Here is a 16,970-nt window from a genome sequence, read left to right on the forward strand (position 1 = left end):
AATATTTAATTATGAATTTAATCATCACATGACGATTCATAAATTTCAAATTTTAAAGGAATGTTTTCTCTCTTATCTTTGAAGCTTGTTGATTCAAATTTAAATGATTGGTATAATGAACTAGTTAAAATATTAAAAAAATCTAGAAACTACTTTGAATAGTTTCATTTAGGTATAAAAAGGTAGACGATCTAAGAGAATGTCAAGAAACAACACATATACTCCTATTATAATGTTTGGAATCCTCAATTCATCCCACTCCAAGAGAAAAAATGGAGCAAGATAGATATACTATTCTATTAATCAACATGACACGAATTAGATTCTACTCATTTTTTTCACTTTTTAAGAGAATCTACAATATTACTTTAATAATAATAGATAAAAAGAGAACGCTTTATTCAAAACTTTATCAATGAAACTAGAATTTATAGCACTATGGGAATTTGTGTGTCTCAATTAGAAATAAATCGATCACAGGAATATAACTTAAGATCGTCTTCTCTTATTGCTCTATATGAGGTCAACATGTGAAAAAAGGGGTAATTCACCCCAATGAGAATAAAAAGAAAGGGAGATACCACATTGAGTCTTTGTCCAGATTATATTTGTCCAACGATAATATATTCAATGTAATTTTATAAGTGAAGTCTGAAGAGGGTGGTGTATACGAAAAGTTACTTCCACCTTACAGAGATAAAGAGATTGTTTCGATAAACCTCGATTCAAATAAAATAATTTTTTCATGGTATAACTATATATTTTGTCACATACCCAAACTAAATGAACAGTAATTAAAGAGGGAACTTGGAAGTCCTTTTTTAAAATATCATTTCTCATGTTGTATGGTTCGAAATTTCGTGGATAATCAGCTCGCTTCTTATATTTTTCCTCTTGAATATCAAGATTTGATGAGTTTGAATTTGTGATATATGTTTAACTCACACATGATAGATTCGATTAGGAGCCAAAAATATATCTTCTCACTTTGACTATACTATCGAATGTGTTATTGCATTATGAAAATTAACTTATTCACACTATGTATTTATATTAAAAATAACAAAAATATGATATGTGTTTGCACATTTATAATTATGATTATAAGTTAATATGGTTCATTGCAAACAAGTATAGAGGGTACAAAGCAATGTTTCTGAAATTAAAAATTTTAATTACTAAATAGTCATTTCGAATTTCCAACAATATATTTTACATAACTAATAAACCTTAATTATACTAAGCCTAACAATGGTGGATCTAGAGTAGGTTCTGTAAGTTTATCAGGACATATTATATATACATATATATGAGAAAGTTAGAGCAAAAATTTCATGATACCTATTATATATACAATATCAAATTAAAAATAAAGTAGAATCATTTTATTACTCAATTAAGTACTTTAATTCGATATAGAAAATCTAAGAATGTCAAGAAACAATATGTAGGTATTATTTTTGGTAGGTCCAAAATTCTCGATTCATCCAACTCGAGGAGAAATAGGACAAGATGGACCGTTCTGATGTTAACATGAGCATAAATTAGATTCTATTCGTTATCTTTATTCGAAGAGAATTGATTCTTTTCAATATTTTAGCAAATCAAGGGGTAGTTTAGGTATTTTGCTATAGAGTGCTATGTTCCACCTAAAACAAGATGACTTTATGAAAACAAATTAATTATTTGTCATCCTTTTTTGGACAAACATTAATATAATTATTTTTATTAACTATTTATGATCAATATAGTTTATAAGGAATGGATCATTGTGGACTTTAGAGGTCAGCTGTTAATATATCCATAATTTCTGATTTTCCTTGAAATTAATCAGATCTTAGGAAAATGTCAACTCTGACCTTTAATATTAAAAGTCAATTTAATTAATTTATCCCTTCATCACATCTATAATTTTCTATCTTTTAGAGAACTAATTAATGATATCTCCAAACAAGAGTAATGTGTTATAATTAATTAAACATGTTTATTATCAGTGAGAATTTTTTTTTCTTATGAGGAACAGATGAATTATCCAAGAGTTCCTTAATGTCTATTTTTGTGCACCTTTTAAGTTTTAAGAAAGATATTTAATATATAGTATTTAATTTGTAAGTAACAATCATCTATTTTTCTTCAATGATTCACTTAATTAGATGAATTTTAAAAGAAAGATAATAACTACGTGTTGTTTTTCTAAAAACTATACATATTTTAAAACAATTTAATTTGTCAAAAATGATAAATAACACATGTAGCAAATGTCAACTGCCATTGCAACTAATGATATATATATATACAGAGAGAGACACATATGGTACATAAGTTTATGTCCTCTGGTACGAGCCTTGAGTATAGAGTCGTCTTTATTAGGGATTGTTTTACCCTTCAATATGAGATTTCCCGACGTAAAATCAAATTTTATTGGATCCCAATTCATGTATCAGACATCGAGTGGAAAATCAAAAAAAAATTGAGAAATATATACAGTTTATGAGTACCAAATTTAATTATCCATGCATCACTTTGTGAACATAGAGATAGGTACTAAGCATAATCCTTTTTTCTTCAATTCTGTAGAGTCATTTTCCTTTGTAGAAATATTCAATCCACTAGTCATCATTTGCTGGCCAGAAATACTATTTCCTTTTCCCTGTTGAAAAAAATATTCAAAAACAATTGTCTTGAGTACAAATGACAAGTCAAAGAACAATACTCCTTCCGTTTTATTTTACATGGCGGGATTAAGAATACGAGGGTCAAAATTTTATTTTACATGGCGGGATTAAGAATACAAGGGTCAAACTATTTAATTTTCGGCATAATTTTAACTATATACAGAATCGTTAAGTGTTTTTTTGAATGAAATATACGTATTTAATTACTACTCATAGAAATGTTATATGTCACACTAGTTAGTTATTAATTCACATAGGTTTCAAGAAATTAAGTTCATATATATAAAAATCTTATCGACTCTCCAAAAAGTAATAATATTGCCACGTAAAATGAAATAGATGCACTAATAAGGATTGCGGTGGAATGAAGAGGTCTCTCCTTAACAAAACGTTTTGGGTTTAATATATGGGTATAAAAAGATCATGGTATAAAAACTTTTTTTTGTGAATCCAAATTAGTCAGGGGACCTAATATGAAATATCGGGCATCGAATGAAATTTCTTTGAAATAATACTAATTCTCTCTATTTTACAAAAAATAATTTTGATGAATAATGACTTTCGTTGTGTCAAATGCACCATGAAGGATTTCTTTTATCTCTCTCTTACCTCTAAAATACTTTCAGAACTCTTCCCTTTCTGTCTATTAATGCACAACTCATTCATATAAGACACCTGCAAATTAAAAGCAATAGGAAATAATTTTAAAAAAAGTGAGAGATAAATAAAAACCCTAAATAGAAGGTAAATGAAAACTAATAATATTATACTAGCTAGCTAATTACACTAATAAAGTCATCATCAAAGGGTATGATAAAAAGTAATAAGTATTTCTTCATCGATAAATAAAGATTTTGGTTTTGAATCGTAAAAATCAATCAAAAATTGAATTTATGACGCAAATCAGAATTATTCAGAGATATCGAACACCAACCACTAGGAAATTAAAGAAGGTATTTAGTAATCAATAAAGTCACCATCAAAAAATATAGTGAAATGATAAGTAATCATTAATCCTTAACTAGAGCTTTCATATTCGAATTCTTGAAATGAAACCAACTAAACCTCTCAGTCTCAATCCAAATTAGTAGTCCGACCTCAAAACAGACACCAAACACTACCAATGGAAAACCTAATTAGGAAACTTAAGTCGCCACCAAAAGTTATGTTGAAGTCATGATAAGTACTTCTCTCGCATTCTTAATCAGATCTTTCATATTCGAGTTTTAAGAATGAAACCACGGTAGAATCTCCCGATGTGAATCCATATTAATCAAACCCCAAAACAAATACCAAACACGACCAATGGGAAAGCTAATTAAGAAACTTAAGTCACCACCAAAAGTTATGGTGAAGTCATGATATATAAGTACTTCTCTCGCATCCTTAACCAGATCTTTCAGGTTCGAGTTTTAACAACGAAACCGCGGTAGAACCTTCCGACATGAATCCATATTAATCTGACCCCAAAACAGACACCAAACACCGGCCACTAAGGAAACTAAAAAAAATAATATGATTGACTAACCTTGGGGCTATTGACAGGTGAACTTGCTGTATCTTCAAGATCATCATCAACTTCTCTTGCTCCTCCTTTCATCTTTCTCTTCTTAAAAACAAATTTATTATTATTATTATTGTTGTTGTTTCTATTTTCATTAATGTCTAAAGCACCATTTTTATTGATGAGTAATTCTTCAGAACACAGAGAATTTTGTTCATTATAATTATTATTGTTGGACATGAAATCTTGAAAATAAAATGTCCAACTACTTTCTTCTTGGGAATCATAATCTGGGTTTTTTGCACTATAATTATTGGAAAAACTATTACATGTAGAAGAATTATCCATTTGGATAAAGAAGAAGAGGAAGAAGAAGATTATTTTTTTTAAAAAAAAATTAATATAAGTTTAGGTTTTTGGTCACTCTCAATAGAGAGATGTTGGAATTATATATAGTGGAGAAATGACTAATAGATAAAGAATGCAAGGGAAAATAACATAAATGGTCCTTTATGTTTGGAATAAATTCAAATTAGTTCTATAAATATACTTTTGGGCAATTTTAGTCCTAAGTTTTTCAAAAATGAGCATTTTTTTATAAGATAGTAGAACTGATAAGAAGAATAGAGATGGTAATAGAGATCATACTGAGACATAGAAAAATTTTGTGTCGATACAACTATTATTTGAATGATTATCAAATACTTAACAAACTAGGGTTCTTAGATTCAATGGGAACTCACATTTGGAAGTGTTGTTTCTGTTACAATTTTTTTTCTATATATATTTGATGTTTGGTACAATTTTTGTTATAATTTTGTTCTATATGAGGTGGCACTTTTTGATATTTTTTTGGTCTATTAGTTTTTGTGTCTAATGCAATTTTTTTAGTGCTTTTATGCTGATTTTTATGCCTATTTTTAATTTGGGTCTGTTATAATTTTTTTAATTTGATGAGACTTTTCTAGTATTTTTGATTAAATATTAATATTATTCTTCATAATTCTTGACTTCTTATTAATCTAATGGCTAGAGTTTGTAAATATTTAATGAAGATTAAAAGTCCTTATATTTTACAAATTAAAAAGAAACTATTCACAAATATATTTAATGGACTATTTTAAACTTACTTCAAACATAGGGGATATTTTTGTTTTTTTCTCAAGAATACCACAAAATGAGTTTAAAAGACTTGCAGGCTTGGGGTGGGGTAGGGCGTGGGGGTAGGGGGTGGGGTGGAGGTATGGAATCTTGATTGTGGGCCATAGTAGAGTTGAAGTTTAGAAAATGCAACAGAAAAAATAGATTTGACCTATGATTTTATGATTAGATTAGTGGAAACAAAGATTTGCCAAATCTAATTTTCTATGGTGTATTTGCTAATCTCAATTTAATATATTGAAATGGTCATTAATTAGGTCATTAGATGACTTAGACAATTTCATTAGTCATTTTCTTCCTTCATTCTTGAGAACTTTTTTTTAGTTTGTACAAACTTCTCAGAAACTCGTCATATTTATTATTATCTTCATCTCAATTTATGTAAAATTAAAAGATTCAAAATATGAGAGTTTAAACACCTTACGTTCTATAGTTAATGACTCATTATTTTTTAAAAAAATTGGAGAAATCATAGCAAAAAAATTCTTGTCACAAATAGTAATATCTTCATATAAAATGAGGCGAAAAGAATAATAAGTGTTTGGACAAAATTTGATTGAAGATGAAAAGAAGAGTATTTGAAGTTGAAATTGGGAAGAAAAAAAAAAGAAGTGAAGTTACGTTAGCCAAATTTGTTATGATCAGTTAGACAGTCTCGCCATCGTAACTATATATAGAGATTCATATCACTTTTTCAAGATTTCTTATTCTGATTGTGTAAGAAGGATTGTGATAAGTCGATCGATTTATAATGAAAGCATCGATAAATAAAAGTTATTTGTTGATTGGTGGACTCATCCTCAATGTCGTTTAAATGTGTTTAGGTTATATAATTTTTTTATGAAAAAATAAAATATGTATAAGTGATAATTATCATAACAAAATTAATGATTTAATTATATAGTTAGTGATTGTCAACTCATTAGACCTTATAATTGGATGTGAATTGTATTCTTGACTTCTACAAGTGACAAGTGTATAATAACTGTTTGACATAACAATTTTGTTCTAATTAAATGAATAATTAAGAAGCTTATGACTAATTGAATTTATAATCATCATTAATTAATTAGTTTAGTATGTGAGATGACGTATCAACAAAAAGTTCCATTCTAATTATTGTCATTTGTTTTATAAACGTGTCATTATCTATTCGTTAATTAATATTCTCTCTCGTCCTTTTGATTTGGCATTTTAGCATAAAATATATATCATTTTAGAAAATTAAGAATGGGATTAATTTTTACTACTTCCTAAAATGTATATAGTCATTAATTACTCGTTTAAGAATAAATTAATATAAGGACAATTTAATCAAATACCTCTTATAATTAAATTTATTTAATGACTTTTTAATGAGTATATTAAAACCTTAACGACAAATAAAAAGGATAAGAAGGAATGTTTTTGGACCTAATTGCACTTGTCCACCGTCAAGAGTTGTGATGAGATTGGTAGGATCTTTGTAGCTACATATCCTTAATAATAGATTTTGAGTTCGAGTCTTGAAAATTGAAAACAATTCTGATAGTGTGTTTTCCCTCTATAAATTTGTCTTATACGGCACGGCTTCAAATTAATTACGACCGCAATACAACTATCGAATATTTCGTGCCCTGCCCTGCCTACCTTATACAATTAGGATAAAGATATATCTGTCGCTGGTGCTGATATTTAATTTGTAAGTAGTGACTTATGGAGGAGGTTGATAAATAGTGATTGTGTAGTGTATGGTAATAATAATTATACGTAATAAATGTATCGATGGTAATTGATAATGATGGTGATATCGATAAAAAATAAATTGAAAGACATCATTTATACTTTAAGCTATCCACACAAAGGTTCAATCAATTCATATTGTCTCCATCATTGGAGTACTCACATTATTGTAGGACAAAAATTAACATCAAAATTATAAGGTCTAGTATTTATCACTTACCATTTTAGAATTTGTGTGCGCAAACATCTTCTTCATCATGTTTCCCATGTCTTTATACATTTAAATTTAATTTTTTGTATAAATCACATTCATTTTTTTAAAAAAAATTAAAAATAAAGTAGTCTTACTAAAGCGCTTCCATTTTTTTCCATTCTTGTGGGATATAATATTCCCTCTGTCTCAATTTTTTTCTCGTAATTTCTAAAAAGCGGATATCTCGAATTCTTTTTCATTTTAGAAGTTCAAGAGAATATTAATTATTTTTTTCTCATTTTACTCACGTGTTAGCAATTGTTCTTGGACACTATAAACACCGCCTCAACTATGGGGAGATGTCACATAAATAAAGTAAATATTCAATGAATAGAAATTACTCTATCCGCCTCAAAATAAGTGTCTCTTTAGGAATTCAAGATAACAAATAGCAATTATTTCTAATTATACTCTTATATTAAATAATTACTTCTTCTTAATAGTGTTCATTTCTTGAGAAATATTTAATAAAAAGGGGTAGCTTAGTAAACTACATCTTATATTTATTATTTTTCTTAATGAGTTTGAAATACGTTAAAACACTTATTTTGAAACAGAAAGAATATATCCTAAACATAAATAAGGATACAATAATCTAAAAAAAATCATTTAATTAATGTTTTCTTAAGGGGCATATAAAAAAGAAAGACGACAAATAATTTGAGACGGATGGTGACTCTCCTCAACCTTACAACCAATCCTTCATTATACCCTATTCCCAATTTATTTTATTATATTACTCATATAGTTATTATTATTATTTCAAATATTACTCAGATAAATAAATAAACAAACAAAAATTTGTAATATGAACACATGAGAAAGGGATGCATACCCACTCCATGTTGTGCCTAAAATGTGGGTGACTCCTCTTTTCTCGTGTTTAGACAGCACATTTTTATTTTTATTTTTATTTTAACTTGAAATTTAATTTCTAAAAATTAAATTTGAGTTAAGTTTGAGCTCTCAGAAAAAGAGAAGTTCATGATAAATAGCATTTTCTTATATGGACTCTATAACGAGAATCAAAATTAGTTGTAACAATAAATATCGGATATCAGATGATATTAAAAAAAAGATAATTTTGAACTTAATTAGTGCTTGAATTAAGGTCAAATACTATGTACACAAATCCTCTATTTGTGTTTCGTATTAATTCACATTGGAAATTCGATTAATTTGAATTGACATCGCGTAAGAACCACTTAAGGGCAAACACTCCATAACATAATTTTTTTCATTTTTAAAATTTGAATCCGAAACATCTTATTAAAGATAATTATATGCGTATTTATATGAAGGTACAAATGTTAAGAATAGTTAGAAAAATGGATTTTTCAAAGTTTCAATCATTTGCTAATTAAGGAATATTGATTAATCAATCTCATGATAATGAGTCCAAATCATTGCTCTTCACATAAAATCCTTTATTAAGAATAACTTCTTTTTTTCAAATAATCGGTACGATTAAAGTTAATAGAATTATTGCGATTTGATTTGGAGGTCACATGTTCAAATTTTAGAAACAGTCTTTTATCAAAAAATAGGATAAAATTACATATAATAGACTCTTGTAGTTAGAGTATAAAATAATAAACTTGAGAATGAAAGCAAAAGCCTCACTAACGAAGAAGTTGCAAGAGATTTAATTAGTAATACCAAGAAGTATTTAATTAGAGAATATTCCAAAATTAAATAGAAAGTGATTTTAGTTTCTAATTTGAATATTCAAACGGAATATCTTTTTTTTTTAACAATACTAATGCTACTAATTCTAAACACTTGAGAAAATCCCTAGGAGCATGATGCATGTCATATTTCATAGAACTAATTCATACTTCCTCGGTTCCTTTTTAATTGTCACGATTTCCTTTTTTTAGAGTCAAACGATATAAATTTTGACTAACATTTTAAGATATATTTTTTCATCATATTGATATGAATTCTTTTTATATAATTTATAGTACTTGTCGTATAGTTTTTGAATATCTAAATTTTTATTTTAAAATATCAAACTACTATAATCTAATTTATCTTTAAACATTAGTCAAATTGACTTTCAAAAACCGCAACATGACAACTAATATGAATGGACGGAGTAATAAATTAAAAGGGATACATTTTCATTATGGGAGGACGAATTTAAACTTGATGAGTTCAATATTCAAAAATTTTCCTATCGAACTTTCATGACCTTGCTATTTAAGTTAGTTTCAGTAATAAATTAACAACGTTTATCAAGGACATGACTTTAGATTAAAGGATATGGAAGTCGCAAATTGGGATAGATGGTTAGTTATGAGTTGAGCATCGTTGTCTCACTCACCAATGGGATAGACTTGATGATAGTTTGGAGCATCGTATTTCTCCTTTAATACCACTTATATTAGTGTATTCTCGTAGTTTCTTATTCTTTGAATCCTTTCTTTTTCTTTATTTTAGATAAGGGTCCCTCCACAAGGTAGGGATAAAGTCTGCATACACAACTCTTCAAATCATACTTGTAAAATTAAATTGAATTTGTTGTTCCAAATACATATCTAATATTATTGAAATTTGGCATAATACATAAATAGGATCTTAAACTTGGCTTCAAATTTTAAGTTGGACCTTCAACTTTCAGAGTGCATAAGTAGACACTTTAACTATCCACTCTTAACAAAAAAAATACGCGAATCTGATCTGGCATAACGCTTGATCGGAACGCAATTCAGGCCCGTCCGAAGTAAAATTCGGGGCCAACAACAGTAAAAAAAGCGGAAATGACACTTATGCCCTCCCTTATATATATATATATATTCTTTATTTATTCAAATCAAAATCCCATTTTTTTCTTACTTTCTAATTCAATACTCAAGCTTTTTTTGCTTTCTTTTTTTCACCATTTCTGATCCTTTTTAATGGAAATGGCTTCAATTTTTTTTTTGTCATTGTGGAAAAAGTGTTATAATGAAAATGACCCATATGACCAAAGCTGTAAAAAGGAACTAATTTATAGTCATGGTCTCAAAAAGATTCTGCAATCTATCAATAATAAACTTTCAAAAGAAAAAAATTAATCATACCTTGACTAAATTGATGAAGAAGAAAAGGCAAAGATCCAAGAATATCAACTGAAAGCACAAATCTTGAATAAATTTTCCTTTGATTTGCGAAGAAATTATAGCTAGAGTTTGCGATTTTGAGAAAATAGTGAGTGAAAAGGTGAATTAGTTGGCTATTTTATTTTTAAATTTTAAAATCTACGTATAAATTAGTTGGCAACCATTGAATGACTAATAAATCCATGTCACAGCGTTTGCCTTACACGCATTTAGGCTGCAGGTGTTGAGTGCTTTTTGTTTAAGCGTGGAATAGTTAAAATGTCTATTTGTGCACTATAAAAATTAAAGGTCCAACTTAAAATTTGAAGTTAAATTTAAGATTCTATTTATGTATTATGCCTTGAAATTTTAGTGAAAACATTATACTAAGGAATGAAAACACTCAATTCCACTCTAATCTCGATAAGTGGAATCGTCTTAACCAAAAAAAAAACCAGATATTGAATGAAAAAAATAATAAAATTGGCTCTATCAACATTCTAATAAATTATTTTAACTCCATGTACAAATTAGGAATATGGCATTATCCATGCTTTTCATAACACTTTCTATAAGCTGGACTATACATAGCTTGCCTGCTTAAAAAGGCCTCTTATTATAATACTCCATTCCTCCTAAATTATCTACTATTTTTTAAAACAATTTGATTGATTTTTAAAATATATTTAGAGATTGTCGAATTATTTGAAAATATGAATTTGAAATTTGTCCATAATTCAAAGATAATTGATTAAAAATTTAGCTTAGTGGAAGTTTGACATAGTAAATCTTGAAAAAACAAAAATTGACTTGTCATAACGGTTCTTTTTTTTTTTTTAGGATTATGGTAGACAACTAGTAGGCATTAGAACGTTTTTTTCTTTACAATAGTAGAGAAGATTAAAAGTATAAATATATATGTAAAAAAGTACTAAAATCTTTACAAATATTAGACCAAAACCCATAATTTTAAAATTAGTGAGTTCAATGCTAAAAATCTTAAAAGTTGAATCCATTAAATTTAAATTTCGAATCCGAGTAGGCATGAAAGATTAACTTTTTAAGAAAGTAATTTTATTAATTTGTAAAAAAAAATGAAGAATTTAGGGTGCAAATCATAAAAAAAAATTAAAAAAAATAAAGTGCAAATCACAAAATAGAACCTACAAAATGCAACAGACTCCTAATCTAAATCGGACAAAGAAGTTTAAATTCCCTTATTTTAAACAGAAATGCCAATTATTAAGTAACATAACCCTATTCTAATCCTAATTCACTCATTTACATATTAGATAATTTAATGAATTAAAACAAAAAGAGAAGAGGAAAGAGTAACATGAGCAGTATTCAGTGTAATTCATTTCTTGATTAATTCATTTCATCGGAAAAGTTATCTCCGTGTGATCTATAGATAACGGATTTGAGTTATGGAAACAATCTTTAATACTTGCATTAGGTTAGACTGTCTTCATCACACCTGTTGAATTAGATGGTGCTCTTCCCCAAACCCTACATGAATGCGCGATATGCTTTGTGCACCTAGGGCTGCCTCTTTTATAAACTACACAATTGTATATGCGTGGGCATGCATGGCATAATTACTTCTCATTTAATTTAATTTATCTTCATATATAGTTCTTCAATTTCAAGTAATCTTTCCATTTTGTATTTTTCTTTAAATTTGTGTTCTTCATTTAATCAAAATCCTCCCTTATTATAGTTCGAATCATTATTAATTTTCTCTTTTTTACGTTTTATTATCACGTTCTGATAAAAATGTCCATTGGAAATACGTAGCTTTAATTTCTAGTACTGATAATTATTTTTTTTCTGACCTGACTAATTTAAATTCACATCAGGTAGAACGGAAATTGTTATACAGGTTTTCCAAATTACACAAAATGTCCTCTGAAGACAAACCAGGGTTGGAGCACTATGGATATTTAGAGGTAAATTCACAAAAATTATATATATGGATATGCATTTGGACAATATTTAGTTCAAGTTGAAATACAAGTTTCTGAACATGAATTTCATTTGGCAAAAAAAAAGGACTTAAGTTTTGTAAGTGCCAATCATTTTCTCAACAAATTTTGTCACGATTTCAAATTGAGATAATATAAAAAACACACACCTCAAATATTACGTTTTCGTGAGTTTCCTATATGAACTATATAGGTTGTAAAATACTAAACTTCAGTACTGGCATATGTTGCTTACTCTTCAAAAATATCGCCTTGTGTGTGTCCGATCCTCCTAGTGTGTGTCTGATCCTCCAAAAAGCTATGCATTTTTTGAGTATCCGACATCGGCTCGCCAATATTTTTGGAGGGCCCGAACAACATAGGTATTAGCAAATAATGAATAGTATCTATCTATAAACATGAATATCATGAGTATTTTGTCAAAATAGAACATATGATTAATTTAGCTAACGTTTTGCCATAGATTTTGGGAGTAGTTTTTGAAAATTTATCTTCAAATATTTGATTGACCATGAAATTTGATCAGATTTCTTCAAATATTTTCAAAAAAGGGGCTCAGACTAGCTTCAAAAACTCAAATTTTCAAGTTTCAACTTCATAATCTATGGTCGTATGTTGTGAATTTTGATATATACAAATTTCTCTATACTTAGAAATTTAAACTTTGATTTTGTCAGTCGATGCAATTTTTGGAAAGGGACAATATGCCTAGAGCAAGTGACCTCCTTTTATCAGTTTCAGTTTGTGCTGAAGTATACAAAACCAAAATTGTTGAACTTGCCTTAGCATCAAGTGAAGAACTAAGACAAATGACTCAACAACAAGAACCATTATGGCTATTTGACACAAATAAGCAAACAGAAGTACTCAATGAAGCAGAATATAAACGACGATTCGTCCATCTTGATCCAAGTTTAGAGGAAATTATCAAATTCATTGCAAATGGAAGGCCTATTGACATGCCAAATTTTAATGGAAATGTCGATATTGAGATGGAAAATTCATCGACTCCTTCTGTTATTGAAGCGTCTAGAGCAATTGGAATTGTACTTGTGGATCCAATCAACCTTGTGCATATGCTGATGGATGTCGTAAGTTACATATTGCTATGACTCTTCAAAAGTAGTGCATTTTTGAAGGATTTGACACGGGTGCAACAACAACATAGTAGATAAGCATAGTACTATTAACTTTATTGTTCTGAGTTTTGTCAATCAATTGAAACTATGATGTTTTTTTTTTGGTTGTGAAAACAGGACAATTGGTCATGTATGTTCTCCAACATTGTTTCAAAAGCAACAAATCTTGGACTTCTTTTGATAGGAGGAGATGGAACTCTTAATGGAGCTTTACAAGTGGTAATCTAAAATTAGCACTTTGTCTAATCTTTGTTGAGCTACTAATCCATTTTTAATCATGTGGGTATAGTACATATGGTAGACACAAGTTGCACGTTGGTTTCAGTTCGAACTATGTATACATATGCCAAAAAAATAATATATAGTATGATTACACTTATTCTGAACTGGCTGACTCTAAATCATAGATTCGTCTTACTTTAAAATTCTCAAGGCTTGTCATTTCAATGAGGGAACATGGTTGGATTCATATAGTCGACCCTAACTTGTTTGGTACTAAGACAATAATTTTTTTTTTTTTTCAGATGACAGCACAGTTTCATCTTCCTTCTCCACTTGCTAGGCCTCGCGAGGTCTACTTCGCGAGGCACTCTCGACAACTAGATTTCAACACTTGGCTAGTAGCAGATGTCTCTTTAGAGAGTGTTTTTCCTAATCCATTAGTACAGTATAAAAGAAGACCATCAGGATGCCTAATCCATGGACTTCAAAGTGGACTATCATTGGTAAAATGAATACATATTAATCATCAAAATATTTTAAGTTCCTAGTTTATTAGTGCATAATTAATCATAAAGATTTTTGTGTGTAAATTTTTAGGTTACTTGGGTGGAGAATAATTTAGTATGTGATGGTTCGATTCCTGAAATGTTCAGGCAGACGTTTAAATCAGGCGTTGCATTCAGCGCGAAACGCTGGATGTTAACCATGGAGAGACATTATGACAGATATGCAATTTTGCAGAAACAACATAATCAACTATTGGGACAACCTTTGCAAGACAACAGTAAGCTGGTTTGCTTTTTTTCTTGATCGTTTTCATTCAAGAAAAAGGGTCAAAAATACCTCTTTACTATATGAAATATCTTAGTTTTGTGCTCCGTTATAATTTGGAGCCATTCATACATATGTTGTTAGCAAATCATCTCGTATTTTCCCTTGATCCTAACGAAGCTCCAACCTGATGTAGGATAATTTTAGACCATAGTGAAAATTAGAGGTAAATTTGGATTTCTTTCCTGAAGTATTTTGACACACGGAATCCACTTTGTCAATGACAGAGCTTCTTTAAAGTAAAGGATAAATATGAGATGATTTGCTAACAGCAAAGGGTATGAATGAGGCAAAATTAAGATATTCCATATAGTATATAACATTTCCCTTTTCACTCTTCAAGATGTCTATTTGTGATGGGAAAACAACTTGATTTGGCACTGATTATTGGTGTTTATCGCGTTATCTTCTATATTTTTAGACGTAGGGGAAGGACAGAAGAATTTAATGAAGCTAGCAGAACGAACGATCAAAAGTTACAATACTATTTTTAGCTCATGCAGAGAAAACCAGTGGATGCCCTTAAGTATACATGGTGGTGAGGATATATTTATTAAAACAAACATGAATTTAGATGCTCCAGGAACCCCTCGTGGTGTTGCAGTAATGATATCAACTTCCTTGTGGCTACCAATACCACAGAACGACATTTTTAAGTTCCTTCGTGCAGGGGAAAATCGCTGGAAGGTACTCTTATACAGAGTTTTCTCAACATATAGCCATGCTAATAAATTGATTATACTATGTTCTGAACTTATACTACCACATATATTTTTGCAGTGGGATTTACTCTCCTATGGGTGTATGACTAGGGATGCACTTCATATTCCCTCAGCAAGAGACCCTGCCAACTCTGTTTCACTAGTCATAGTGGAGGTAACACCCAATTAATAACTTCTTAATCCTTCTGTTTCAATTTGTTTGGTTGGTTTTAACTTGTCATGGAGCTTTTGAATTTTGTTGTCTTAAATTAAAGATATGTAGAATATACTAAAATATCTTTTACTCTTATGACCTTAAATTAAAGATATGTAGAATGTACCAAAATATTTTTTAATCTTGTGGTATTAAATTAAAGATATGTAGAATGTATCAAAATGTCTTTTAATATTGTGGTTTTAAATGTGTCATATGGAAAGCTAGAATCAACGAGTAGTTAGTATATTTTGATGTTAGAATTTTTTTTCTCTTTTGAACAATGGTTTAGTTTGGATCAACTTGCAGTGACCTCGACGATTCCATCAGATACCTTCTAATTTCCATCAATATAGGTAACAAATAACTCCCTATCTATCAAGAAGGTAGTGACGGGGCATGATTTTTACCAAGAGGTTCATCATCTATTATGTATACATAAATAAAATCTGACCATATATACACATTGTGATTTTCTGGCAATGAACCCCCTTCCGCCCCTCTAGCTTCACCGTGGAAAGAAGGCTTAGGTAGATATGACATTTTTTTATTTACTTAATGTCGTTGTACGAACCCATAAATCGTGAATTCTCCTCTAGGCCGAAAAGGGATTTATCCAGGCATATATTCGCTGAGAAATCACATTGTATATATAAAGTCAATTTTTTTATTTATATATATATAGAGTATAATGATGAGCCCCTTGGTGAAGATCTTGCCTAAACAAGGTACCTGCTACTTCTAACCAGTACAACTATCAAATAACTCTTATCTATCAAGAAGACTTAAAAAAGGGCAGCCCGGTGCACTTAAGTGCCCGCTATGCGCAGGGTCCGGGGAAGGGCCCGACCACAAGGGTCAATTGTACACAGCCTTACTTTGCATTTCTGCCAGAGGCTGTTTCCAAGGCTTGAACCCGTGACCTCCTGGTCACATGGCAGCAACTTTACCAGTTACTCCAAGGCTCCCCTTGAGAAGACTTAAACAAATGGAAAATAATCACCTAATGATTTTTTATTTAAAAATTCTATGAGGAATGAAGTAAAGTTTCTAATAGTTTTCTTGATCAATAGCCTCCCAATGGAAGAACAGACAAGTCAGAAATGTTTTACCTACAAGAAAGCTTCTCAGATTCAACAGGAATGTACATAATTTATGCACCAGTTGATGGCTCAGCTGTGCAATCTATTATGGAAGGCAAAGACTCTGATGGTGTAGACATGTTGGCTTCAGGATTTGCTGTCCTCCCTTGTACTTCTGAAGGCAGTATTCTAACAATGGCATTTCAGTTGATGGATGAAGAGATATCGACCCCGGAGTATCTTCCCCCGCACTCAGTGTTTACAGCAAACAGGCTCGTATCGGAAACAATCTCCCTTATCAAGGCTTCATTGATGTTCAACTCTGCATTTTGAGACATTATTTTGTTAGTAGAGAATAGAGAAGGTTCAATTGGGCAGAATTTTACATGTGTTACTGA

The 16,970-nt window shown here is 29.7% G+C and overlaps 2 protein-coding genes across 2 annotated transcripts; one reads left to right on the top strand and one right to left on the bottom strand.

The window, feature by feature from the left end:
• Positions 1-2,396: 2,396 nt before the first annotated feature.
• Positions 2,397-4,569, bottom strand: LOC129875862 (vascular-related unknown protein 1-like; the record flags this gene model as incomplete). Its single annotated transcript, XM_055951083.1, has 3 exons — positions 2,397-2,650; positions 3,285-3,350; positions 4,204-4,569. Coding segments are annotated over 3 exons (564 nt in total), but the record flags the coding sequence as incomplete, so codon positions are not given.
• Positions 4,570-13,087: 8,518 nt separating this feature from the next.
• LOC129875863 (homeobox-leucine zipper protein MERISTEM L1-like) lies at positions 13,088-16,905 on the top strand. The gene is made up of 7 exons (XM_055951084.1): positions 13,088-13,474; positions 13,640-13,741; positions 13,930-14,247; positions 14,342-14,528; positions 14,997-15,262; positions 15,356-15,451; positions 16,564-16,905. Exons 1-7 carry the CDS (start codon positions 13,088-13,090, stop codon positions 16,903-16,905), a joined length of 1,698 nt encoding a protein of 565 aa, XP_055807059.1.
• The last annotated feature ends 65 nt before the right edge of the window (positions 16,906-16,970 follow it).

Source organism: Solanum dulcamara, chromosome 12 (genome assembly GCF_947179165.1).
Source record: "Solanum dulcamara chromosome 12, daSolDulc1.2, whole genome shotgun sequence".
In the NCBI taxonomy this organism is placed as follows: Eukaryota; Viridiplantae; Streptophyta; class Magnoliopsida; order Solanales; family Solanaceae; genus Solanum; species Solanum dulcamara.

What these genes read in the sequence shown, in the direction of transcription:
- LOC129875863 (XM_055951084.1), top strand. Translation starts at nt 13,088, where the DNA reads ATGCCTAGAGCAAGTGACCTCCTTTTATCAGTTTCAGTTTGTGCTGAA. An exon ending in TTCAAAGTGGACTATCATTG is followed by an intron (nt 14,248 to 14,341) that starts GTAAAATGAATA and finishes GTAAATTTTTAG; the next exon opens with GTTACTTGGGTGGAGAATAA. An exon ending in TTTCACTAGTCATAGTGGAG is followed by an intron (nt 15,452 to 16,563) that starts GTAACACCCAAT and finishes CTTGATCAATAG; the next exon opens with CCTCCCAATGGAAGAACAGA.